Here is a 27,869-nt window from a genome sequence, read left to right on the forward strand (position 1 = left end):
CGGCAGCGGGTCCTGGCGCGCGGCCGGGTGCGGGGTGGCGCAGGTGTCGCGCCTGGTCGCGGCAGGGGCAGGGCGAGCAGGGGTTCGACGGGGTACTGCGCGGTCGTCGGTTCGGCTCCGGGGTTGCGCGCAGGGCACTTGGCCGGTCGGGCTGGTTCCATGGGAGCGGTCGGTGTTGGGGCCTGGGCACGTCGAGCGCGGGCGGCGTCGATTCCTGGGCTTCGCGCGGTAGGAGTGCAGGGCGCGGGCTTGAGCGCGCGGTTGGAACTTCGTGGCGCGGCGCGGCATCGGGGTCGCGCGTCCTGGCGGCTGAAGGAAGGGGCGCGGTGCGAGGCTCCTGGCGACGCTCCAGGCGTTGCGCGGGTGAGAGTAGGGGAGAGGAGAGAGAGAACCGGTTGGGAGAGAGAGAAGAGAGTGAGGTAGCAGGGGGCGGCGGCTAGGGGAGGAGGAACCAGGGGGTGGCGCGGCCGACTTAGGGTTAGGGGCTGCGGCTGATGGGCCTAATGGGCCACACGGCCGGTAGGATTAGGTTTTTTTTCTTTTTTTCTTTTTATTTCCCTTTTCCAAATTCGAAATACATTTTGAAATAACCCTAAAAATCATAATAATCAAACTAAAATTATTTATAAATAAGATATTAATTCTTGGACTAATATTATTATATATATTATTTACTAGGATTTTTATTTAAAACGAAATGCTATTAAATGACCAAAATCAATCATGAGCATCCAAAAAATCATTCCAAAGGCAAATAAATGACACACGCTTAAAAGAAAATTCATTACTATTAATATCATTATTAACTAAATTCATTATTTTATTTAATGATTTTCATAGTGCTACACCAGCTACCTCGACTAATTGAGCATTAAATCAAAAATGAACTGTTACATCTGTTCATACCCATATATATATATATATATATATATATATATAACTCCTTTACCTGCTCTTGTATAGTGTACAAGATTGTTAATGTACAGGACCAAACGGATCACAGGCGTTTAGTGTCTGTCAGTTCTACAAACAAGGGTGGTTACATCCACAAGATCACGATGTAATAGCGCGAGGTTCCGTTCATCGAATGCCATGCAATGGAAATCTTCTTGATTTATGCTGCGCGGGTCATCTGGCTAGGAATACGACTCCACATTCGTAGACTCCATTCATGCTGCTTAATTTGAAGCCGACATGGCACAACAAGCAGATTTCATAACACATCTTCCCTATCGCAATTTGACAGTCAGATCTGGGAGAAGTTATGGTTCGCCTCCACAACTAAAGAATCTCACTCGACGGAGTCACATTAATGCTCTGAGACCGAACCCTGTCTATGATCTTCTGCCTGCCTGTTAAATCTTCTTCGTATCCAACGACCTGCAGAAAAAAGCCAGATTTAAATGAGTCAGACAATGTTTTTTTTTTTTGTGATTGCCGAGTTATTCGATAGACTACACACCTGAGATTCTGTCTGCGTCTCACTGAAAGGGTAGTAAGTAGTAGGAGCTGGGGAGGGGACTGGTACAGAGTTTAAGTTTTGAACCTTTGTGACAGAGGTGCTATCTTGCTTCTGTTGCCTAGAGAAAATAAACAACAGTTACCGAACCAAACGTGAAGCAGGGACGACACCATCCCTCAAAGCAGGGGCAGGACCATCCCACCCACTATATCCCAGAACCAAAGACACCCTCCCTAATTACTGCAAACAAGTTGTGAGATGGAAGTTTTATGCTACGTAGAGGCCAGAGTGAGCATGTTGATCTGTGTGAGTATTCATTTTGTTATTGTGTGAGGAAGTGGAAGCTCTATCAATCCGAAATAGTGATGGAATGCTTCCTTGTTAAACTGAAAGTTCCATATGCTCCAAAAGAGCATATCTTTTTTTTTAGAACACGTATGTGCTGTGAGTTGTGAAAAAAACTAAGCAGTGAGCTGTTAAAAAGCTAAAAACCATTTGATGAAAACCACTAAAAGCCACTAAACGTTCTTCCACATATATTTCCACAGTTCCATTCAAGAAGTGCTTTCAGTTTTGCACTGTGAAAAAGTCGGTTTTTAGAAAAATCTGTTGCCTGGATCTAGCCCTTTGGTTTGGCTTTTGGCTTTTAGAGGACAAAAACCAAACCAAACACACCCTAAGTATCATTGAATTAAAAGAAGCAAGTCATACAGAGATCCAAGAGCGCATGCAAACACCTTTTTTCCAGGACTCACAATAGTCAGGAACAAAAACAAGCCAACCCAACCTCCCAGCTATAGAACTACTCTCTGCTGCCTGCAGTGATCAGGGAAATTCCCTGGGCACCTGCAAGACTCCACAAATTGGCTTCTTAAGGGCATAACTCAGGGACATAAACAGTTCTACAGAAAAACTGAGCAACCAAAATCTACCCGAACATGCATGAACAAAAAGCCTAATGTACCAACTTACATGTTCAGCCAGCTCCTTGAAATGTCAAAGGAGTGTGTATCTTTCTGCTCTTGAACAACAGAATTGTCAGGTTGAAATATCTGCATCAGAAGTTACGGATACAACACTAGTACACTTTTACAGTACAGTATAGAGTAAGAACTGGAAAGCATTTATCACCAGTAAAATAGGATACACTCCTCGGAGATTGCACATCCTGAATCTGCAGTTTAAAAAAGAATGGGATCTGTCGCTTTTAGACGATGTCTCAAGTTTTTGTAATAGTAAAGGGTATGGATTGCATTAGCATTACCTTGGATGATAGAACCTCTATGGCATCTGCGACATCAGGGACAGAGCTATTGTCGAGTTGTTTCTCAGTTTTTTCGATGTTTCCACAAATACCGTTAACCTTACCAGGAACAGATATTCTTCTCTTTCTACTAACAGCAGGCATAGTTGTTTCTTCATTGACTGCAAAAATACCAGCTATGTGAGCACTTTGGGTGAACATAATTTCTTTGCAGAACTTGTGAAATGAACAGTTACCAGAATTGTGTGTTGCATTGTTTTTTGTTACTTGACAACCACTAAGCAGCTCAGAGGAATCAAATCTGGTAGCCTGTGTGGAATATTGGCTGGCAGTGCACGGATAAGCATCTTTATCCTGTGATGTAAGTGGTTTTGGCTGAAAGTGATCAACAGGGAGAAGTTTATCCTGCAAGGACAATTCGCCATCTTGTTGACCATTTCATGCTCACAAGCTATTGTCAGGGGTAAGGGAAGACGAATATGCTCAACACTATGTATTGAAGACGAATACCTGTTTTACACACTCATAGAGCCACTCAGAAGTAATGGTGGGAGTTCCTCTTTTGGAGTAAACCTCATATTTAAGACCACTTGCAAATTTGCAGATGAGATGGGTTACTCCCTTATATGCTTTGTCTGTAAACTTAGCTCCCAGTAGAAAGCACAAGTTCTTCAGCAGATGTCTTTCTTTCTCTCCATATTGTGAAAGTGAAATACAGAAACGAAAGCTTTCAAATCCTGGGAATGGGATGCGACAGCGCAAAGGAGAGAAGATAGGATGACTCCCAACATCTTGTAAGCAGTTCTCCTACACAAATTTTTAAATGTATAAGAACTGGAATGTAGTCTGACACTTCAAAAGCAAAGTGGAGCAAAGTGACCTCAATCACAGAAACATGTACCTCCAAACATGATCGTATCCATTGAGTTGAAACAAGTGAATGAGAGAAGTCACAAGGCAAGCTGTTTTGTCCGTGGCACTCAATTATGAAATCTGCAGCAGTTGAGTGTATGTCATCCACCATAACGCCTCCACCATCTCTGACCCAATCAACAACCTCAGGTCTCTGATTCATTTGAACATACAACTTCGTCAACAAAAATCAAAGCAAGTGGGAGTCAAATATTCATACAAAATCAAAAGAAAACTAGGCTTCTAGATGAACAAGACTAGGCTTTTTCGGCTCTGGTCCACTACATAATCAAAAGTAATGTCTCAACAAGTTGATCCGTCAGCAAAAGAATTTGAAAGTTCTGAAAACATGACCTGATTCTATTTGTAGCACCCACTAAATGAATGTGGTTACAGCAGGGAGATCTCTAAGGTGGGGGAGGGGGGGCTGTGTGTGTCTATACATATAAAATGAAAACCTAAAAAGGGAATAGGAGGGCATCAAATGAAAATTGAAGTTTAAACCATGAGTCTCTTTGTTTGTTGTGGTGTTGGAGTGGTGTGTGCGTCCGGTGTGTGTTTATCTTGTTTGTTCCATTCCCCAGGCCTTTTTCCCTCTCCTTTTAATAAAATGTGTATTCGAGAAAGAAAAAAGTGTTATGAGCCTAGAGCCCAACCCATGTAACCCACTAGTGTTGGCTAATATGTAATACTCAACCCACTATCTATGGATTAGGGTTTTCACTCTCCGACATGGTATCCAAACAATTTTTTCTCCATGCTCCCCTCCCCTAGCCGTCAGCTCCCACCGCCAACTCTCATCTCTCCTCTCACCCTCATCGTTGGTCCTCAATCGCTGCTGGAATTCCAAAGCACGAAAAAAAGCATGGCCCAAAATATTTGTGTCGGGTTGGCCTGGTGCTTGAGCTGATGCCACTGCCCACAGGCAGGCACGGGCACGCCCCGTTTAAGGCAGACACGAAATGGCAGGCAGGAAAAGGCCAATATATTCATTAAAGCCGCACTTCATTCCACACTTCCATGTACTTGGATGCAGAATGTGAAGTTGTAGTTAATACCGGTTAGATGTTCCTTTTACAACTTTGAATTAGATGATATGATGTAATTTTACTTTTGTTATGAACATTGTATAATGAACAAACTTATAGACTCTATCTAGAACTGATTGTAGTTTTTTACCAACTAACCAAAGGGTTTTCTAATGAGGCAACCATTGTACAACTCTGGTAACTTAATAGAAGCATTAAGATTCTTTTGGTCAAATATGTCTGTCTTTGTCTTCTATTATTTATTTTGAATTTCGGGATCTAATTTGAATTTCGAGCCAGAATTTGGATTTCGAGCTTTTTATAATTTCGGGCCGCCCGAAATGAGCCTTACACGTTTAAGCAATAACGAGTCGTGTCGTGTGTCAAAATCTAAGCCTGTGGGCCGACACGGCACAACCTGTAATAATTACAGGCTAGCAATTACGAGTCGTGCTAGCCCAAAATTCAAATGTGCCAGGCCTTTTCGAGCTTGGGTCGTGCTGGGCCAAGCACCCCCAATGTACAACTATAGTTGCGACCCTCAGCTGCTAAGGCGGTTGTGGCTGCTGTCCGAGAATGTGAACACGTCGACGCCCTCATCTAGGAGCACGAACGCACCGTTGTCGATATCCTCGCCGGTAAGCTTGCCGAGGCTGAGCGCCATTTGCTTGGCCCTCCCAACCTCGATGTCCCCTCAGCGTCCCTGGTGGTCGACACCCCCTCGGCGCACGAGGCCACCATCATCACAACCTACACACGTAGGAGGCAAGTGTTCAAAACATTCGCTCCCTAGTCCCCGTCATCCTCGGCCTGGCTTCCTCCTATGCCCGCTGGAGCAACCTCATCCTTCTCACGATGTAGTGCTACGCCCTTAATGACCACGTCCTCACCGACACGACGTCTCTCACTATCCCCTCCTAGCTTCAGATAAATAGTGTGTCCTCTCCTGAATCCTCGGGGCGGTCACTGTTAAGCTGCAGTATGTCGTTCGCGAGCGTGGTGGCACTACCCGCCAGGCTAGGATTGCCATCGAGGAGCAGTTCATCAACAATCATGAGGCTCACGCTTTGTGGCAAGCTGAACCACAGGATAAATACTTGTGTCACTTGTGCTTTATTAGTTTTTCTTAGTTACACCTTCTAGGGTTTGAAGTTCATATACATAGTTGTTCTTGCCCTTACTGGTTAAGTCGTAATGTAGGTTTTAGCTTCATTCTCTAGTAAACAACTTATTTCCTGCTCAAATAGGCTCTGCAAAAATCTCACATTAATCTACAAAAAGTTGCATGCACGGCAGTGTCGTGCACTGTTCGACGGTGCCGCAGCACGGCAACTGCTTGTAGTTGTGATAGTTTTGGGGGTGAGTTTTTGCAGGTAGCTTATTCACCCCTCCTTTAGGCGAACCAGATCATCACAGACTTACTGAGATTGTTTATTGCAGTCAGTCAGTCGACTTTGTTGACTCTGCTAGCGATGACCTGGTCTGCTAGCTCAAAAAGTCCCTCTATGGTCTGAAGCAAGTCCCTCGGGCTGGTACAACAAGTTTGCCACTTATTTGCTCTCGTTGGGATTTGCTGAGGCTAAGTCGAACACATCTTTGTTCATCTATCAACGTGGCAATAACATTATGTACCTCCTATATGTTGATGTCATTATGCTCACTGCTTCTTCAGACCTTCTACGCCAGATCATTACAGCCCTTTAACATGAGTTTGGGATGAAGGATTTAGTGATAGAGGATATACTGCCATATGTTTGTGTGTTACTGATTGAGGGAAACAATACACATATATAGGCAGAGACCTGGAGGCGCAGGGAAACCCTTCCCTAAGGTCGGCGCAGTGCAACTGCGGCTAGGAAATACTAGGAAGGTGACAGGTGGCGCAGCACCTTAGGGTGGGCCTTAGATGCACACGAATTGGCCCAACCCAAACCAACGGACAAAATAGACATATTCTAACATTTAGGTCCCCTTCACCACTTTCTGGGGATTGTTGTTGAGCATCGCCTGGATGGCATGTTTCTTCAACAACAACAGAACACTCTTGATATATTGGAGCGCGCTGGCATGCTGGACTGCAAGCCATGTGCGACCCCGATGGACACACAGGCCAAGGTCTCCTACGACGGTGTCCCTACCAGTGACCCCACTGCCTACTACAGCATTGTCGGTGCTCTTCATTATCTAACCTTTACTAGGCCCAACATAGCGTATACCATCTAGCAGGTCTGTCTCTACATGCATGACCTCAGAGAACCACACCTAAGCGTGGTCAAGCGGATCCTCCGGTACCTTAAGGGTATTGTCGACTATGAACTTCATCTTCGACGCTCTTCCACACTTGAGCAAATTGTCTACAAGACGTTGAATGGGTCGAGTGCCCAAAATCCGTCAGTCTACCTTAGCTACGCGGTCTTCCTTGGGAATAACCTTGTCTCTTGGTCCTCCAAGCATCAGCCTGTGGTCTCCCGTTCCAGTGCTAAGGCTAAGTATCGGGTTGTTGCTAATGGGGTGGCTAAGATGAGCTGGTTGCGCCAGGTCCTCCAAAAGCTTCACAACCCCCTCGCTAGGAGTATGCTTGTCTACCGCGACAACATCGGCATATGCTACCTCTCCGTCAATCCTATCCAGTGCCAGCGCACGAAGCATGTTGAGATTGATCTTCACTTCGTTTGTGAGCGCATTGCTATCGGGGACGTTCATGTTCATCACGTCCCCACGAGCTCACAGTTTGCCGACTTCTTCGCTAAGGGTTTGTCCACGTTATTCTCGAAGTTTTGGTCTAGCCTCAATATTTGTCGTGGCTAGAATTTCCACATCATGGGAGTGTTAGACTGTTTATATTTGTATAAGTGTTAGGGACCTAGAGCCCAGCCCATGTAACCCACTAGTGTTGGGTACGTGTAATACTTTACACTCAGCCCACTATCAGGGTTTTCATTTTCCAACAGATACCAATACAGAAAATGGATGGAATATTAGTAAAGTAGCATACATACCTTGTCATGAGAAAATGAATTTGAGAAACTGAATGTTCTCCCTTTGAATATATTTGATCTGCTACTTCCAGAATTCATTATCGATGTTACTTTATATTGGAGCTGGTACTCGCTAACATTGGCCAATCCATTCTGTTGACTTGATTTTTCAGTCCTGGCTGCTGATCGGGTTTTACTTATACTGTTTTCATGTTTGCCTCTTTTTGGTTTCCTTTCAGATGACACACCTTTTTCATGGTGTTTTTCATGCAAGTCATTGACAGTTGGAACATGAAAAATCCCACCTGAGCTTTTGGCTACCTTAGTTTCACGTGTATCAGCAGAATTTTCCATGCTTACTTGAGAAAATCCTATAATCAAAAGGTACAAAAACAGTGAAAGTTAAAAAAACCATGGATAATAAATGTTTTAACTTTTAAATACAACTAAAGATCTGGCGGTTCCATACCCTTCAAGAGGAGCTCAGTAGCTATATGCATTGAGGATACTTTCACTTCTTTTTTTGCTTTATTGCAGTCTTCTAACCATGTTACTTTCACTATATTTATTACACCCCATGCAGCCAGACGTCTTACCTCCTTTTTTTCCCTGTCAAGACAAATAAGCACCATCAGCTGAAACTGAAACCATCCAGAAAAGAACTAGGATATACAGGAATGAACTTACTCATCTGAAGGTGTACCAATAACAATATGAGTAAGCTTCTCACTTAGCAAAATATGCCGGGATCCACCTCCATTACGTATCAGCATGACAAGCCTTAACAACTCTTTCTCTTCAAAACCCACCAGAGAAATTCGACAATTTGATAAATATAGATCATCGTTTTCTGGCTCTGAGTCCTCAGCAATATGACTATCAACCTGCATGTCATCTGTCTCTTGGACACTAGGTGCACCAACAATATCAGTGCTGCTGATCCGTGAAGCATCACCAAATGAAGCAGGCAAATGTTGTGACATTGATACTGAATCATCAACTGATGTTGCTGGAACAGGTTGAAAGCTTGCACTTGCACTACTGATCTCCGGATTTTGTTGCTCCTTATGGGAACTCTTTGAACCACTAAAGGCAGATGAAGTCTGACAAACGAGGTAGCTATTTTCATCTTGACAAGCTTCATTTCAATAAAGAAATCCATTCAAGAAGTTAGATTAATCTTACAAGATTTATAACTTTTGCAGGAGGAATCTATATTAGCAGCAAAAGCTCCTGGATATGTTTAGTACCTCTTCGAGCAACAGATTGGTCAACCCATTTTGGATTCACAATGTAAATATTACCCCATTTTTGGGCCATGACATATTTGTCACCTCCAGGTTTGTAATAATATGTTAAGAAATCAATATAGTAATCAAGGTGTGTTGTCTTTTAGAAAGCTGTTTGGAAAATGAACAATAATTTAACAAACGTCAAACTGAATGTTCCCCAAACACTGGAACAAGCATTATGCAAATCCTGGAATGCTAGTGGTACACCTTTTCTTTTTTTGTCATATTAATAGTTGACAGAAGGATACACGGCTTTCATGAATTCTCTACTGTGGTGTGCATCCATTGATGGTGTTTTAACGACATGTCAGACCACTCATATTTTCATTCCTCTACGTTTCATTTCCTGGGCTATGGCTATGGAAAAGGAATACGGGGTGGAGGATCATAGGCTTGACCTAAGAACAAGGCTGGTACTTTTTTGAGATCAGATCTATTCTGGTTGACTCATTTAAAACAATTGAAATCTCAAACAGAAAATAGTAAATTCAGAAAGCATCAAAGGATATATTTGCTACTAAATGGGTGCACTTCCGTGTGAGACAGGCAGAAAACTGGCCACCATTCCGCACTACTATTTTCTCCAACTTCTTCCGTTCATCTGATCAAACAGAAGAAAATAAAGTGTCACTAATGAAGTAACTGATCATTCAACAGAATATTTGTTTCTCTCGAAAACGCAGGACAGATGTGCATCATTATATTAAGAAAAAATCATTCAAAAGAATACAGCATATGTTACATGTAGTTTCCATAAATATCAACAATAGCTTAGCACAGCTGTTTTGGCCCCCTCGCATCGCTCTCGCGAGGGGTGACACGGGCCTCAAACCCTAGCGCCGCCGCCCCTCCCTCCCGCTGCGCCGCCGTCGGATCCTCGCGCGGTCCGTGTGGACGGCGGCGACATGGTTGTTCCCCTGCTCTTCGGCCGGTTGGGGCAGGCGCGGCTGCCTCGACTCCCCGGGGAGTGCTCGCCGGCGCCGGGCGTCCTCCACGGCAGAGGATGGCAGGTGGCCCCTGATCCGGCGGTACCCCAGCCGGATCAGGTGCCCGCGCAACAGGCACGCGCGCCTGTGCGTGGGAGGGGCGGTGACCGGCGGCAGGCTGCGGCCGGCGAGGACGGCACGTCGGCGGCTGTGGCTGGCGTGGTGACGACGGCGACGACGTTCGATGTGGAGGGACGCAAGGGAGGCGGACGCGGCCGACGTGTTGGCACCGGCGGTGTTTGCGGCGGGGTGTCGCTGGCCCTACCTGTTCCGGTGCGGGCTGCGGCGGCGGCGGCCGTGGCTAGGCGCCACCGGCTCTGGCCATTCTAGGCTGTAGCGGCCTAGGGAGGTTGGAGCCGGGGGCGTGCTGCGTGCGAGGGTCAGTTGCGAAGGTGAGGTAGTTGGTGCTCCCCCTTCTCTTTCTCGACGACGTTGTTGGGCTGGCGTCGCCAAGGTGGTGTGGTTGGGGGTTGTGCAGGTGCTTGCCTGTGGCTCCGTGGTGGTGCTTCAGGCTGTGTCGGGCCTCTTCTGTCAGTGATGTTGCGGAAGCAGAGAGGGGTGTGCTACTGCCATAGCCGGGTGCGTGCGACTGGTTTGGGGATATTCCGGGCGAAAGCCTTCACTGACGATGTTGGTGGTGATGGTGGTGCCGCACTTGGGGCGTCGTTTTTCCCCGATGGAGGCACCATTGAGGGGCACCAGGCTCTAGTAGCACACAAATCTCGAGGTGAAAACCCTGTCCATCATTGGATGTGTGACGGCGGCGCCTTTGGCGTCGTGCCCTCCTTGGAGGCGTCGCATCTAGAGCCCGTCTCGGCTTGTGGCAGGGGTGGTGTTGGTTGGTGGAGATGCTCGTGCGCAGCGGCAGAAGAGGTGTGCAGGGTCCGTGTTGGCGGGAAGGTGCAGAGGGGCCATGGGAGTCGACAGTCTTGGGCTGTTGCGCATGGTGCGGTGGTGATCCTGGGAATGGCTTGGTGTAGGTGGTGCTCTCATCGCAGTTTCAGTGGCAAGGATCCTCGGAGCAGTGTTTAGTGTGACGGGCGGCAAGGTCCCCGTACACTTTAAGGTGGTTGTTTCTAAGGAGTTTGAGGAGGTGGATGTGGCGCGGCCCCCACGCATTGAGCGTTCAAGTTGGCTACGCTGGTGTTGCGACAGGAGTTTCTTCTTATGCAAGGCTAGAGCCGTGAGATCGGGACGGTCATGTGTGTGCAGCATGAGGATGATAACCCCGTGGCGGTGGAGTTTGAGGTGTCACTCAGGCTTGCAGCGGGCCGCAACTTTTGGCGTGGCACAGCGTTGGCGACCCGGCGCAGTTCTGGGTGGCGTACCTTCGGCTTCTCTCCTAGGTTGAGGTGGTGTAGAGTTTTGTTGGGTGTGTTGTTTGCGTGCATTGTTTGTGTGGTGGTGTTCGCTTCGACTCAGTTATTTTTCTAAGGTTTGTAGTTGTGCGGGTTTGTCTCCACTAGTGTGGTCTACGAACCGTACTGGTGTATGGTGAAGCCTCATAGTTGAGTCGAGTTGTGTGGTTTTTGGGCCCGGTTTTTCCTTAAAAACTGGGTCAATTCTCTTCTTTTATTAATATATACGGCAAAGCAAAGCTTTTGTCGTCGTTTCAAAAACAATAGCTTAGCACTAGCAGAGAGTTGGAAGTTCTGTGTCTAAAGCCTGCAATTCATACATTGCACTTGGACTAACTCCTACCCAAGGTTATTAAGGTGTCGCTTAAGCGGTAAGGCAAGGCTAGATAAGCAAGGCGTCTTGTCGCCTTGCCCACGAGAGTAAGGCGAAGGGAAGAGGCGGCGGCGCGCAGGGCGCGACGCATGGCCCGGGCCGGCCAGCGAAGGAGGAAGTAGAGCTACAGGGGAGGGAAAGTGTATGTGTGCCAGAAGATAAACAGAAGGAGGCGACATGAGGATGCATAAGGGCGAGAGATGATTGGCGGTTCAAGTAGTTGAGTGATGGGCTTAATTGTCCGCCATTGTGTTGTGTGGGTTGTAGGCCAGTTTTATACTCGTTTAAATACTGCTACGTCGTTCGGGCGGGACAGGAAAAACAAAATAACATAATTTGCCTCCATATGCGACATGCGATTTGAGAGCAACGTTCGTTGTCCCATCGCCGGAGATCATCGGGGTCGCCACATCACCAGCAACGGTGAGGCAAGGGCTATCACAAGTGGTATTGGAGCCTGAACGATTCGAGGGCAGAAGGAAGAAGAGGGCGTCGCCATGGCTCCGTCATCCATATCATCAATGCCGACGAGGTTTATCATGGATGTGATGGCTTACGGTGACAGAGTCGAACAAGAGAAGTGGAACAAGTGTTCAATGCCTTGAGCAACTTAACCGGACAATTGAAGGAGATGGAACGGGTTCAGCACCAGCTTCTAACCCAATCCGACCTCATGGCGTCCGTGGGAGTGCCGGCGACGGAGGAGAGGAATGAATTTTTTTTGTAAGGTGGAGGAGACCGGTCGAGTGGTGGCGCAACTGAGGTTGGAGAAGATGGGAAGGGAGTTGGAAGACCAATCGAAGGAGCGGGTGATTGATCGGGTTCAACACCATCGACCACCCTGGTTGGGTGGACTGTGGTGGGCCGACTAAGTGCACGGCATCAGGACTCCATGGTGGACGACAACACAACCGGATGAGGGTCGTCAGGTATTACAAAAATTGTCGTTCCCGAAATTTATTGGTGAGGATCCGGTGGTATGGCTAGATAAGTGTGTGGATTATTTCGCCATTTTCAAAGTACCGGAAGCAATCTGGGTGACGGCTGCAGTGATGCATATGGAACAGAATGCCACTCGATTGTGGCAAGTACATAAAATGCAGCATGACATGGGGAACTGGCAGGATTTTGTAGCTGCAGTGGAATCTAAGTTCGGGTCTGATGCCTATCCAATAGCTCTGAGAAAATTGTTGAGTCTGAGACAGACTGAAAGTGTCGAATCTTATGTGTCTGAATTTGAGCAGGCCCGGTATGGTGCTACTGTGCAAGATGCCGAACTAGATGAAATATTCTGTCACCCAGTTTGTGCAGGGACTCAAACCAGATATTCAGAATGTGGTTCAGGTACAATTACCTACCACGATTGATAAGGCCATGTTGCTGGCACAACTGCAACAGGAAGAAATGGAATGCAGCAAGTAAACAGGGCAGTGACAAATGTAATACCCTCAGCAACAGACTGTTACCAACAGATTGAAGGGTAAGGGTCAGCAGTTGGGGGTGGATTTGTCCAAAGAAAGGCAGATCAGGGAGTTTAGAAGACTGAATGGTTTGTGCTATGCTTGTGGAAACAAGTTTGAGCCAGGGCATATTGCAAAATGCACCAAAGGAGGTCCAATGCAGCTTAATGTTGTGGTAACTGAGGACATGCCTATTGTCCTGACTGATGACATCCTGCAGCAGTTGGAACAGGAACATGATAAGGGAGAGGTTTGTTGTCAGCTATCTATGCAGGCCTGGGCTGGGACTGACAACGACAACAGCATGTGAGTTAGATCAGTTGTCCATACACAAGTGATGATAATGTTGATTGACTCGGGTAGTTCCACAAGTTTTATTAGTGAACATGTGGTTCAACAGGGCTCTCACTACTCTATCCCACTTCCTATCTGGCTTGACTATCTGAAGGAACCAAGGCGGTCAGGTAAGAGCCTTTCTTTCAGGGTAGTCGGAGGGGGGTTTCGCCGTTGGGCCGGCCTTCTTGGTCTGTCTCTCGACGAGGGTCGGTTGGGTGTCAGTGGCATGCATCAGCGATGTCTGGTGACGTATGCGCGGAAGGGTCGTCTCCAGAAGACTCTTGCGCCTACGGAGGTAGATGTCGTTAGTGTTTTGGCGGTGGAGGCTTACTTTTGCGGCTGGAGAATGTAGATGGTGCTCAACATGGAGCTACAACCAGTGCATGCTCTACGCCGACAAGTTCTAGATCCCAGTCTCCTAATCTTGGAATTGGTTCAGAGATTGGAGGTGTTGGCAGTCAACCCAACGGTGACTCTGCTCCGGCAAAGTCTTAGTGGAAGGAGATGTTGCAGTCTGCAGGTGATGGCGCCCTTGGGGTCTGTAGGTCGGGAACAGGGCGGATGCATGTTCATAGTTTGCATCCTCGTTTGAGTTCTTCGTCCGGAAGTAAGGTGAAGCCATGGCAGCGCAAACTGTCGTCGCCACGGTGTTCGTCAAAGCTCACAGTTGTAGATGTCCTTTCGAAGGCGCAGACGCGCTGGAGACCTAGACATGATGATCGGAATCCTCATGGGTGTCGTGTTCAGGGGTTGAAGATGAAGCATTCTGCGGTTGTGTTAGTGGAGTCACCGGTTTCAAATTTGAATCCTCGTTTAATTGGAATGGTTGAAGATCGAGCAAATCAGCAGGACCTGCGCACATCATTAACTCCGAAATTAAGGTGCTTTGGCTTAAACAAATATGGTATGCATAAGTATGGGAGGGCCCAGCAGCTGAAACTCAGCCCTGGGGTTCCATATAGGCCCTGTTTGGCACAGCTTATTTTCAGCTTCTTCACAAATTTAAGCAGAAGTTTTGCCAAACAACTAGCTTCTGCAGCAGCTTATTAGTTCAGCTGCTTCTCAGAATACACTAAAAGCAGCCAACAAGCAGAAGCTGCTTTTCACCAACTTATCAGATAAGCTGCTTTTTCAACAAGCAGCAGTTGTGCCAAACAGGGCCATAGGCCTACGTCGAGGCTGGCTTGCCTTTTTTGCTCGTACGGGCACCTAGGTGGTTAATGCTCGGGCAATTCATTAGACATAAAGGACGTGGGCTACCAGTTCGTACGTGGAGGCGACTAGGCAAAAGATGGTGCTAGGTAGTGATCATGGCGGCCGAGGCGGTGGTAGAGGCCATCAGCAGTTTGGTGGCACAGGGGGCTATGTCGCGGGTCATCAACACCCCGGTGGCGCGGGTGGCTTTATCGCAGGTCAGGGACAGGGGTGCAGCTATGGCCAGGACGGAAATCAACTGGTGTTCCGTCCTGGCTTTGGGGGTGGTGATCGTTCCTTTGGGCGTCGGGGAGGAGTTCGTGGACGTCACAGCTCTTGGCGTGGTGGAAGAGGAAGCTCGACCGTGGGACAGAACATCGGGGAACGAGTTGCGCCGTTTCAGAGTAGAGATGGAGGAAACCATGGTAGGCCTGCACCTAGAGGGGTTGGGTCTAATCACGTTGCTGAACGGGGTCAAGGGGCTTTCGTAAGTCCACTGATAGCACCCGATGTCTCCAACTCCAAGGCAGTCGATTTGCTTCATCAAGCTTTTGGAGCGGCAAATGGAAGTGGGAGTGCAACTAAGCATGTCCTAGACAGCACGTGGGATTAAATTGTTTCACTACTGCAGCAAACTAATGGGAGAAATCAATCCATGGCCAATACTAGATGGGATGCAGAGGGCTTGGATCAAGGGTCTCAACGCAGTTCAAAACTTGGGACAATCAAAGAGCTCCCTAAGCCAACTCATTTGCATGACAAGGTGGGATCCTCTGCACTACAAGTGGTAAAAGAAAAGGTGTCGTTTTGTTTCAGGTGTAAAACAAAAGGTCACCAGCTGAGTGAATGCAATATTGAGTTGTTTTGTGAAGTTTTGATGTCAAGACCCACTTAACATCGAAATGTTCGATGGTTCGTGCTTGCAGAACTTTTGCAGTTCCTTGTGGGTATGCGGTTGCTGGCTTGGAGTTTTATTATATACCTCAGCCCATCCTAGCAAAATCAAAGCATGATGGTTGTAATGGGACAGTGACTATTGTGGAGGGCTCTCTGACAGAGGAGCAGATTACTAGTGAGCTGAAAAGGTTGGTGGCTTCGGATTGGGAATGGAGTGTGAAGTGCTTGGGAAACAATGTGTTCTCGACAAGTTTTCCTTCAGTTGGTGAACTTCATCGAATGATTGAATGGGGAACAGTTCACACTAAATTTGGAGCTAAAATGCAAGTCAAGGAAGAGGGATCTAGAGAAGAAATAAAATATGTGATGCCAAAGGTATTGGTGCAATTCACAAGATTACCTAGGGAATTAAGAGAATACCCATTAATTTGGGCGGTTGGCTCCATGCTAGGCATTTCAAAAGAGGTGGATACAGTATTTACTCGGAAGTTTGACAGGGCAAGACTGCAGGTGGCAGTGCTTGACCCAAATCTAATTCCACAATATGTTGATGTTGTAGTTGGTGATTATATTTATGAGCTGAAATTCAAGGTTGAAGTGGAGGTCGATGGCGATCAGCCTATGCTGATGGATATGGATGACTTTGGGGCATACGACGACGGTGATTTTCAGGATCAAAGCAAGGATGATAACTTGGGTGAAAAAGGGAGCAGGGGATCAGATTCGTTGGATCCATCAAACGGAACAACAGGTGCGGTTGACAAGGCTTCAACCGCAAAGCAAAACAGCAACAAGACTGGGGCTAATTCTGTGAGAGATGGGGGCCCGGCTGCCATACCTTATCTTGCACAGATGGATTTGGGACAGCCACAGGAGACCGGGTCAGTGGTTGGTATTGCCATCATTGAAGCCTTGGGTGGAATTCCAGAAGTGACAGGAAGTGTGCATGATCTTCGTCGCAGTAAGCGTCGCACCGATTCGGTGAGCGAAGACTCGCTTGTTCGGGCGGAAAAGCTTACGGCGGGATACAACCTGGACAACCAGTCTTCTAAAGGTAACGGCGATACATTTGTTGATTTCTCAGATAGTTTTATTTATGAGTCCTTTAAAACCATTGGTATTCTTGCGGGTAGCAATCCTAGTTCGGATACTTTGTCTATTAGTCAGTTAAAACAATTAGAGATTAATAGAGATAAGGAACAACGAATAAGTAAGCCCAAGAATGCTTTGGCTGCTCTGTTGGAAAAGGATGTAGAAGAGGAGGAAGAGTTCAATAGCTTCATTTTAAATCATCTTTGTGGGGATACTATGCATGATGTGATAGATGGTAATGATGAGCTAATTAATTCAGCATGTACAAAACCATATAGTCACGAACCGCCGTGTCCAAAGAAGAAATCGGGTTTGTTTATTAATTTTTTTTCAAATGAAAGGAATCATTTAGAATAGCAACGGGTTTAAAGACTTAAAAATATAGATTTGTTCTAGATCTTACCAAAGAACACAATCTTTGTTTCATTGCCATTTCAGAAACAAGGCGCAAAACCTTTTCAGATCATTTACTTAGGAATTTGTGTGCTAGAAAAAAATTCATTTGGCACTGCAAAGAACCTCATGATAGATCTAGGGGGATGCTTTTAGGAATCGATCTTGATGTTTTTGATATAGGTGCCATTGAGGAAGGTGATTTCATTATAAAGTTTAAGTTACATAATAAGGTGGATGGGTTTAAATGGGCTCTTCTTTCTGTTTACGGACCTGCTCAGGATAATCTCAAACAAGACTTCCTTTCAGAATTGGTTTGTTTGAGCAATACCGAAACATCACCCATTCTCATTGGGGGGTACTTTAATATTTTAAGATCTCCATATGAGAAAAATAACGATGGATTTGACCATCGATGGCCGTTTCTTTTCAATGTCGTAATTAATGGTCTTGATCTGAGAGAAATGGAAGTATCTAGGTGAAAGTACACTTGGGCTAACTCTAGGGATAATCCGACATATGAGAAATTGGATCAGATTCTAGTAGCCACAGAATGAGAGGAAATACCCTAGAGCTTCAGTGCTTGCCCTTTCAAGAAATATATCTGACCATATCCCTTTGCTCCTTAACACAGGAGTGGTATATGTTCAAATAATTCTCCCTTTTAAGTTTGAATTAGGATGGTTTCTTCGGGATGGTTTTGTGGATATGGTAAAAAATATATGGATCAATGAGACAAGAGGGTCTAATCCGATGGAGAGAGAGAGCAAGGCGGCCGTGTCTGTGTGTTTGAGATAGAGAGAGAGGGAAGGTTTGAGGATGGCTCCTGCCCCCTCGTCACCTCCCCCTCACCCGACGCCTCTCATTCCACCAACAGCTCGTCGTCCGCCGCCCAGGCTCCGGCGACCACCTCCCCTACCGCTTGCTCCCATGCGGTTCCCCTGCCTTCAGGCATCGTGCTCCACCACCTCCTTATCTTCGTCCGCGGAGCTGCTTCCCCCTAAGGGACGATCCAAGCTCCAGCGTCGAGCAGAAGCCAGCCCGGTTTGGATTGGCGGAGGCTCGTCCTCATGTAGCTCTCCGGTTGGGTTGAATGGAGATGAGTTGCCTGCCGCCATGCCTAGAACTTTCAAGGACGCGCTCTTGAGGACGACGGCAGAGGACGCTCCCCCGGCGGGTCCGGTGCGAGAGCTTCCGAAGTCGCCCGGGATTGCGGTCAAGACCTCCATTCCCTCCTGGCGTCGTGGAATGCCTTGAGCAGCATCCGCTCTAGTGATGATGGGTGGCAGGTCGTCAAGTCCAAGGCATCGTGGCGACGCGAACGGCTGCATATTCATTCGCCTCGTCGACTGGTCCCTTTGGACCTCCGAGGTAGATGCTTCAACTGCCTCGCCGCCACAACCTACCATGCATCCCAATGTCGCCAGGCCACTCGCTGTTTCAGATGTAGGCTCCCAGGTCACCGGGTTGCTGGCTGTCCAGCTGTAAGGCCTAGTCTGGTGGACTCTCCCATGCAAGTTGCTCTGTCGGTTCGTGTTCCGGTGTGGCAACATTTGAAGTGGCAGGCTAAGCATAAAGAGCCTGTCTGGCAACGCATCAGGGTCACGCCTCAACCACAAGTGATGGAGAGACGTAAACAAGTGTGGAAGAGAATTACCCCCCCTGTCAGCTGGGCAGGGAGATGGTAGTGCACACCTCCCCTGTGCCGGCAGAGGCCTCTGTTCAGGGGATGGTCTCTTCTCAGGATCAAGCCTCCCCTGCCAAGCATGGAAGAAAGAGACGGAGGCGACCTCGCCACAAGAGCACGTGAGCATGCCTCTCTCAGGATGAGCAGCCTGCTCTGGAGGCGGAGGTGGGTACTGTGAGTGTTGTTTATTCATGGATGTTTTCATTTATGCATGATGTTGGCCTCCATAGGGAGGTTTCTGTCTTGTAACCAGGTCTTCTTTAGACCTTTCTTTTCTCCTTAAATATATTTAAAGTGCAGTTCCCATGCGCTTCCGAGAAAAAAAACTCTCAACAACAGGTAAACACAGCACCAGGGATCAATCTCCAACTCGTGCAGTAAGATGGGAGATCCCTTTCGCCCTAGCCAAACTCCACAACTGCAGATCCTCCAAGGTCAAGGTTAACAGACCTGAGAGACTAGGACTAATTGCATCCCCAGCCAAAATATTAGTTGATATTTTATTTGGAAAGTATCAACCTTTTAATCAAAAATATAAGAGCATGTTCAGAGGATTGAGCTCCAAATCCAAAAAAATACTTCAAATATTTGGGATTGCCCTCTCTCTCCTCTCTCCTTCCCCCCTACTCTCCCCTCCTATTTGTTGGAATATGTGAAACTCTAACCCTAATCTAGGGTTGCGAGCATATTATATAGAGTTAGGTGAGTCAAGCCCATTACAATAGGGGTAATTAGGTAAATTCAGGAGAACCCTAACCTAACCCTAAAACAGGAGTCTAACGCTATTTTCTTTTTGCCTATAAGGGCAGTTTGTATTTGGTCTATTTTAGACCCTTCTTTTTCTTTTTAATATAATGATGTGCGGAGAAAAAAATAAAGTTACTAGAGTAATCCTACTCTTCCAAACAGGCCTTCAATTTTCAATAACCATACAAGAAAAAAAACATGTGCTGAAGGGAGGAAAATCAGAACTCACTTCCAACACCAAGCTGAATAAAGTTCAACCGCACCAACCTGGATCCAGTTTAGTGACACAGATATTCAACCCAGTAAAGGGAAGAATCCTGTAAGGTTCATGAGGCACAACACGATGCTCAATCCAGCATTGCTCTAACCACTTCATGGTGACAATGGGCTTCTTCAAAGTATTCAGAGCCCACTGCGAACACAAAAAGAAGCAGCCACATCCAGATTAGTCATAGGCCAACAGATCAACCAGTACCAATGCTGAAAGAGCATGGAAATTAGTTATTGCGTCAATGCCATCTGAGATATTCAAGAGAGTTAGCAGCACCAATGCATCATACAGTTATGCTTTTTAGCTGCGGCATAACCTTTACTAAAAATCATAGCTGCATAATACTCCCTCCGTAATCAAATCAATGGTTGTGTGGATATGGTTGTGTGAATCAATGGATTTTCAAGTCGTTCGGTTAATCGCGATTAATCAAGTCGGTTTGGACCAATCGTGATTAATCGCCAAGTCGCAGGGATGAAAATGGGTATCCAAATAGTTAGGACAAATTTAATATTTTTAAAATAGATGTATGAAATTTGATGCTAATCTTTTCTTATGTTATCAAGCACATTATTATAAATAAGAGTAAGATTTTGCATAAATTTTTGATACATTATTTGCTCCCTACAACAAAAAAGGTGAAAATTTATAAAGCGACACAGTTCTCCTGCGCGTTTTCAAGAAAAAAAAACAAAAAAGGTGAAAATATCTGTATCCAAATTTTATATCTTCATTTGAGAAGATATATGATAAATATGAGGTTTACCTTTTACGAATCTTTATAAGCTCAATGCTAAAAACGAGAATATGAATTTGCAAAGCCGATTTTACATCATGTTTCTTCACAATCAAAGAAAAAAGACCAAAAAATGGTATCTGAATAAATATCCGCTTTCATCCCTACCAAGTCGTCCGACTAATCGTGATTAATCGCCCAAGTCGGTCAAACAAAACGACCAGCAAATCGTCCGACTTGAAAACACTAGTGAACACTGCCCACAGAGGAACTGTTTGCAATAGTTGAGCTAGTCTAGGGGGTTCTCCTTGTCGTCATAGATGAAGGATGAGGACATTTTGTACCCCGTCATCCTGTAGGGGAAGCCCTAGGGTATGGTGCCCACCGATGAGGACGCCTAGTGGCTACCCACAATGGCCATTCGCAAGAGGACAGTGACCTGCTGCACCTTAAGGTCAGTCGACTATTGGACGACCTTGGAGAAGGCCTTTGTTATGTCGTCGACAGTGGATAGCGGCACTACCTGCGGCATCGATGGCATGACCTGTTGTGTAGGCAAAGAAGCCTTGGTCACCATCGCGGTAGTAGCGTCGAAAACTAAAATCTCGGATACTAGATGTTATGGTGTTATGGCAATGGCTAGTGTCGATGGAGCGCAAGGGGGGCGGCCGAGGGCCTTACCCACGGCCAAGCAAGAGAGAAGCATTGTCCTTAATTCTTACTTTGATTAGGTTAATACATCTCTCCTTATATAGAGACTTAGAGCAACTCCAGTGGTTCTCTAAAATACTTCCTAAATCAATAATTTAGGCAGCTAACATAAAACACCTCTCCAATAGTTCTCTAAACTAACTTCTAAATTTAGCAACTTCTCATCTAACCTCATTTCCTCTCTACATTTGGCAACCATTTAGCAACTCCCTAAACAAAAATGTTGACTGCATTATGTAGGTAATGAAGATAATTGCTGACATTTGTGACTTATTTTTTAATGTGGATAGATACAAAACAAAACTACAACATATATTTAGAGAACTATTGGAGAACTCACATTTGTTTACTCCCAAAGTTATTTAGGAACTTCTTAAATCTGTGATTTAGAGAGCTAAAATTTACATAACTATTGGAGTTGCTCTAACTTGACCCTAAGGAAATCATCTAACTTATCTCTTTCCATACTCTAACTAACCAAATCTTTATTTATCCTAACTAACCAAATCTTTCCTTATTCTAACAAACCAAATCAATCTAACTTATTCTTTCCTTATCATAAAGGCTCCATTTGCCATAACATGGCATCAATTAATTAAGGGTGTTTGGTTGGGTTGTTGCTGTGAAAAAAGTTGTTGTGGCTGAGCTGTAAAAAAAGCTGTTGTGGGCTGTGAACTGCTAAAAAGCTAAAAATTGTTGGTGAAAACCACTAAAAGCCGTTAAAAATTCTTCCATTTATATTTTCGCAGTTCCATCCAAAAGCCGCTAAAAGCAAGTCCATAGGTGCTTTCAGTTTTGCACTGCGAGAAAGTCGGCTTTTAGGGAAAAAAAAATAATTTCTGGATCCATCCCTTTGGTTTGGCTTTTGGCTTTCATAGGGCAAAAGCCAAAGCCAAACCAAACCACCCTAAACTAGAACCATGAACCACATAGCATATGCAGAGAAGTAAAGGAATTCAACATATAATACAAACCTTAGATTTTGTCGGTGGTAATGGAACAAGGAACTACTTTTCACAAAAGATTAGCTATATAGAATCTAATAGCATAGGATAAGCATGTAGAACAATTTATACAACATTAGCCGCGGTTGAATTAGCAGGAATTTACAAAACTTGGATATAACTTACTTTATATTTGGCAGCCAAGACATCCTTCACGATTACAAAATTCACGTCCATAGAGTGTTTAGTTAGCAAATGACCTCCCATGGCTGTTACTAGTTCTTCAATCCTAACCTGCAAGAATAAAAACAAACTTGAGATAAATATTAAAGTATTAACTATCGAAAACTGTAACCTGTAACATTAGCGGCACTGATACATGTACCTTCTCAGACTTTTCAAAGCCTGAACAAAGTGTTTTAACCCCATCCATTGCAAGACAACACGTATAACTTTGTTTAGGTAGAAAGCGACGTTCTTTAGCACAGGAAAGAATGCACTGTGGTCCTGTGCAAATTCAAAAACATTCTTAAATACAAAAGTCAGGAACTTATTAGAAGATTGGCTGTTATGATTTCAACCACATAGAAAATTTATGCACTGCAAAACAAGTAATGTTTTGGAGTCCAAATAAACAAGAAAGCCTAATATTTTTTCGAGATAAAAAGATAAACAGAAATGTGATCATAGCTTCACTGGGCATGTTCTGGAGAGAAATTACATAGATTGCATCAACAATTTTCATGATCAAGTCCCTAGCGACTCAAATAATCTTCCCTACAAGTTTCGGCACTAAGCATGAATGGTGCAACCAACTTAGACAAGCAATATACCTTAAACAGGAACCTTCTCCGTTCTCCCAAGACATTAACAAAGTAGAGTTCATAGAAAGCAGTATATTGCGCATGAAACTAAATTTTCAATTGAAGATAGTCTTAAGTCTTAACAAATCAAATGCAGCAGTGCAGCAAGCTCTGTACAACTTGAGGTAATAAATAAGATGTCTATCTGTAGTGCCCCAAGATCCCATCATGCTCTAGCCTACCCACACATAGTACAAATGATATATACACAACCCACACGAGTTTTATCTTCTTTCCATTTTCACACAAAAGGGTTGACAGGAGGCCATCACCTAGGATTCTTACGGCTTTATATGTTTGTTAAGCCCAACATTAGCTAGCAAAGTGCTGACTACTGCCATTCTTGCAACTGTTATCATAATAACAACCCTAATAAAGATTAGGTTGGGGCATCTGATAACAAATTTAGCTCCATATTGCAAATTCAGCACAATTCACCTATAAAATTAACCGAGCAGTTACTTTTTAACAATCTGGCACACTAATCTCTAAGTTAGTACAAGTTTTCGCGTATTTAACACACTTAACCAATATAACCCTACCGTTAAGTTATGGACCATAGATTCACAAATTGCTGAAATTCGATAATGCAGCTTCCAATCGTCACAACATTGTAAACAATTTAGCCTAATTTAACTTGAATCTGGAATGATTCCAGTAGTCAGAAAACAAAAAAATGTGCAACCATAGGGCCCAATTCCAGAACTGTGCAGATTCTCACCTAGCAAATTCAAGCCTTTGGACCGCATATCGGCGAATCTCTCCTGCAGAAATTGACACAAAAAAAAGAAAAATAAACATTATTGGGGATTGGGGAAACCAAAGAGGCGGTCGGATTCGAGGTAGGGGAAAGGGCGCGTGCGTACGTGGGAGGAGGATGAGATGACGTGGAAGTCGAGGGGTCCCGTGCGGCTAGGGTCGGCGCAAAGGAGGACCTCGGCACCGTTGAGGCGGAGCGCGTCGTGCACGGCGTCGAACACCTCGGGGGCAACCAGATTCCGCGACAGAAACACACAAGCGCCGGCGAAGGTCGCCGCCCTACGACCCCCGGCGGGGCCTGCGGGGCCAGAGTTGTAGGATGGCGTCATCGGAGGGCAGCGGGATGCGGGCGCGCCGATGACGGTGAGGTGGAAGCCTCAAAGAGATGCGGGAACTGGCGGGAGAATGAACCTCCGGAGTTTTTGTGCGAAATGGCAGCGTGGGAGCCTGGGTTTTGGATTTGGCAACGTATCTCATGCTCGTACGGTTCCCGTGCGCATCCTAGCACGGAATACCTTCTTTTGGGTTTTGTAATAGCCGACTAATATCTCTTTTGTATTAAGGATAACTAGTTGTATGTCGTACATTGTTACGAAAGTTAAAAATTAGTATAAAACATAGATAAACATCAATATAATAGTTAGGTATCCGTGTGTCGCTATGGTTTCACTGAGATCGTCAGGTCACCCGCGACGAAATGATCAGGTATTCTTAAATATGGTTGCTTCATATCACTTTGTTTACCATTGCAAAGAAATTTCTAGCCATCCTCATCGACATACCCATTCATATGAACTCCATAAAGTAAATAAATTAAGAACAGGAAAGGACAATTTAAGCAAGTGTCAACTTTTGTGCTAAACTTTTGATGATTTATGTGTAATAGCCAACAACTGGTGTGGCCTTTAATTATGAAATTCTGTGTAACGATAAAACACTTCATGCAATGGTCGAAGCAACTTATAGCTACAGATAGAATTAGCCCTTATATGTTTCTTTAAAAAACTAACTTATCTAATGGCAATATCGTTTCTGTCAAGAATCCATCAACAACTATTGTTCCAATACACATTCTTTGCACTATAAAATCAGGAATAAATTGCCAGAAAGACATTCTCATCGCAAAAGGCATCAAGTTCTTTGTTACTTCCAACACATTCTTACATCAATTCATTACAATATATTTTAATACAATTCCAAAAAAAGGGTCAGAAAACACAAAATGAACAAATTCATTTTTCACATGAGCTCCTCCACCTTCAGTTCTAGGTCATTCTTCCCCTCATTTTTCACATCAACTCCTCCATCTTCAGTTCTAGGACATTCTTCCTCCTCCAAGCGCTAATTCTCTGGCAAGGTCTCTTGTAAGACTGAATGCCAGTGTGTTATGCCATATGAAAATAGTACGGGTAACTGGAAGTTTTCGCCGAAGGTCCTGCGCATAAATTATAAAGAGTTTCAGTATATCTGAAACAAAGAAGCGATATTAACGAGGATGGCACAACATTGCAACTGTAACTGGTATAGGAACCGTCATTCCACACTATTCACTTAGCCTACCTTGAAACACCATGGTCCCAGTTTTCTGAGAGCTAATCATTAGTCCTAGTAATGCAAGGGGCTAAAGCTAATCCAAGGTGAAAAAAGGATGTGACATCACAGAGATGCCTCTTGCACAACAAGTTTGATTTCTATGGATATGAATGGTTCACAACAAGATTGATTGTATTTTACAATAACATCTTGCACAATAAGATTGAAATAGAGGGATGGGTACAAAGCACTTACCGTAGTTGAGATGAGCAGCACGACCCATAGCATCAATGCCTTCCACATGCATCCTTAATAGAATGAAAAATATCATGTTAACAAATAGCTCTAGAAATGTGAGCCCCCCCCCAATAAAAAATAATGAATTCTGGTTATAAAACTAACATGACATATCAAAATCAACAAATGTTCATTAATCAAGTCACTGGGCATCCTTAATTGCTCAGGTGGCTCACCTAGAATCTTCCATTGTCAAAATTGCAAAGGATGGTGCAACTCTTGGTCCTTCTTCAGCAGCTAAAATGCTACCTGGAAGAATAGTAAGACTAGAGATATAAATAGATCTTTACACTGATTGACCATTGACACAAATATTAGGATTCCGTAGAAAACTGCATGGAATGCAAGTACGATCGCCGCTTGTGAGGGTTTACTAACAGAACTTATGAACATATTTATTCCTTTTGTTCACCTTAATATAATGCTTCCAAGTCCAACCCGATGACCCCTATTTCAGAGTTAGCATCTTCACACTAAAATATGGTTATTCACTATATATTCCCCTGAAAGGGAATTAGGCTTACACCTATTTCCTAAATGATTTTGGTGGTTGAATTGCCCAACACAAATAATTGGACTAACTAGTTTGCTCTAGTGTATAAGTTATACAGGTGCCAAAGGTTCACACTTAGCCAATAAAAAGACCAAGAATTGGGTTCAACAAAGAGAGCAAGGGATAACCGAAGTGTGCCCTGGTCTGGCGCACCGGACTGTCCGGTGTGCCACCGGACAGTGTCCGGTGCACCACCGGACAGTGTCCGGTGCACCAGGGGACTTCACGCTGAACTCCTCACCTTCGGGAAAATCCAGAGGCGCTCCGCTATAATTCACCGGACTGTCCGGTGTACACCGGACAGTGTCCGGTGCCTCAGGGAAGAGCAACTCTGGAACTCGCCAGCTTCGGGAATTCGCTCCGCTATAATTCACCGGACATGTCCAGTGTACACCGGACTGTCCGGTGAGCTAGCGGAGCAACGGCTATTCGGCGCCAACGGTCACCTGCTACAACATTAAATGTGCGCCAGAGCGCGCAGAAGTCAGGCACGCGCGAAGTGGCGCACCGGACACTCTACAGTACATGTCCGGTGTGCCACCGGACATCCAGGCGGGCCCAGCAGTCAGAGCTCCAACGGTCGGAACCCAACGGCCTGGTGACGTGGCCGGCGCACCGAACACTGTCCGGTGTGCACTGGACTGTCCGGTGCACCATGCGACAGACAGCCTCCACCAAACGGCTAGTTTGGTGGTTGGGGTTATAAATACCCCCAACCACCCCACATTCAAGTCATCCAAGTTTTCCCACTTCAACTACTTACAAGAGCTCTAGCATTCAATACAAGACACACCCAAGTGATCAAATCCTCTCCCAATTCCACAAAAGATTTAGTGACTAGTGAGAGTGATTTGTCGTGTTCTTTTGAGCTCTTGCGCTTGGATTGCTTTCTTCTTTCTCATTCTTTCTTGAGATCAATACTCACTTGTAACCGAGGCAAGAGACACCAATTGTGTGGTGGTCCTTGCGGGGAAGTTTTGTTCCCGGTTGATTTGAGAAGAGAAAGCTCACTCGGTCTGAGGGACCATTTGAGAGAGGGAAAGGGTTGAAAAAGACCCGGCCTTTGTGGCCTCCTCAACGGGGAGTAGGTTTGCGAGAACCGAACCTCGGTAAAACAAATCCGCGTGTCACACTCTTTATTCGCTTGCGATTTGTTTTGCACCCTCTCTTGCGGACTCGTTTATATTTCTAACGCTAACCCGGCTTGTAGTTGTGATTAACTTTGTAAATTTCAGTTTCGCCCTATTCACCCCCCTTTAGGCGACTTTCAATTGGTATCAGAGCCCGGTGCTTCATTAGAGTCTAACCGCTCGAAGTGATGTCAGGAGATCACGCCAAGAAGGAGATGGAGACCGGCGACAAGCCCGCTACAAGCCACGGGAAAGCTTCATCGGAAGAGTCCCGCAACAAAGGAAAGAGGAAGGAGAAGAAACCCTCTTCCCACAAGTCGCATCGGAGTGGGGACAAGAAAAAGAAGATGAGGAAGGTGGTCTACTACGAGACCGACACCTCATCGCCATCTACCTCCGGCTCCGACGCGCCCTCCATAACTTCTAAGCGCCATGAGCGCAAGAAGTTTAGTAAGATCCCCTTACACTACCCTCGCACTTCTAGACATACTCCATTACTTTCCGTTCCATTAGGCAAACCGTCAACCTTTGACGGTGAAGATTATGCTAGGTGGAGTGATTTAATGAAATTTCATCTAACCTCACTCCACAAAAGTATATGGAATGTTGTTGA

The 27,869-nt window shown here is 45.4% G+C and overlaps 1 protein-coding gene across 2 annotated transcripts; it reads right to left on the bottom strand.

Moving 5' to 3' along the window:
* Window positions 1–852: 852 nt before the first annotated feature.
* On the bottom strand, window positions 853–24,241 carry LOC103646962 (DNA topoisomerase 2-binding protein 1). 2 transcript variants are annotated; one of them, XM_008671560.3, is made up of 18 exons: window positions 23,851–24,241; window positions 23,706–23,748; window positions 22,507–22,628; window positions 22,308–22,415; window positions 19,727–19,871; window positions 9,446–9,537; window positions 8,895–8,988; window positions 8,332–8,782; window positions 8,114–8,253; window positions 7,666–8,015; window positions 3,628–3,792; window positions 3,237–3,533; window positions 2,963–3,131; window positions 2,727–2,887; window positions 2,610–2,636; window positions 2,435–2,514; window positions 1,463–1,580; window positions 853–1,380 (listed from the first exon to the last, which is right to left on the bottom strand). In XM_008671560.3, the coding sequence occupies exons 1-18, from the start codon at window positions 24,070–24,072 to the stop codon at window positions 1,282–1,284; spliced, it is 2,883 nt and encodes a 960-aa protein (XP_008669782.1). In that variant the 5' UTR covers window positions 24,073–24,241; the 3' UTR covers window positions 853–1,281. The 2 variants fall into 2 exon arrangements, with proteins under 2 accessions (XP_008669782.1, XP_020403999.1); XM_020548410.3 differs by lacking the exons at window positions 853–1,380; window positions 1,463–1,580 and having other exon boundaries at window positions 2,431–2,514.
* Between the last annotated feature and the right edge of the window lie 3,628 nt (window positions 24,242–27,869).

The sequence above is a fragment of the Zea mays genome, chromosome 2 (genome assembly GCF_902167145.1).
Source record: "Zea mays cultivar B73 chromosome 2, Zm-B73-REFERENCE-NAM-5.0, whole genome shotgun sequence".
Taxonomy (NCBI): domain Eukaryota; kingdom Viridiplantae; phylum Streptophyta; class Magnoliopsida; order Poales; family Poaceae; genus Zea; species Zea mays.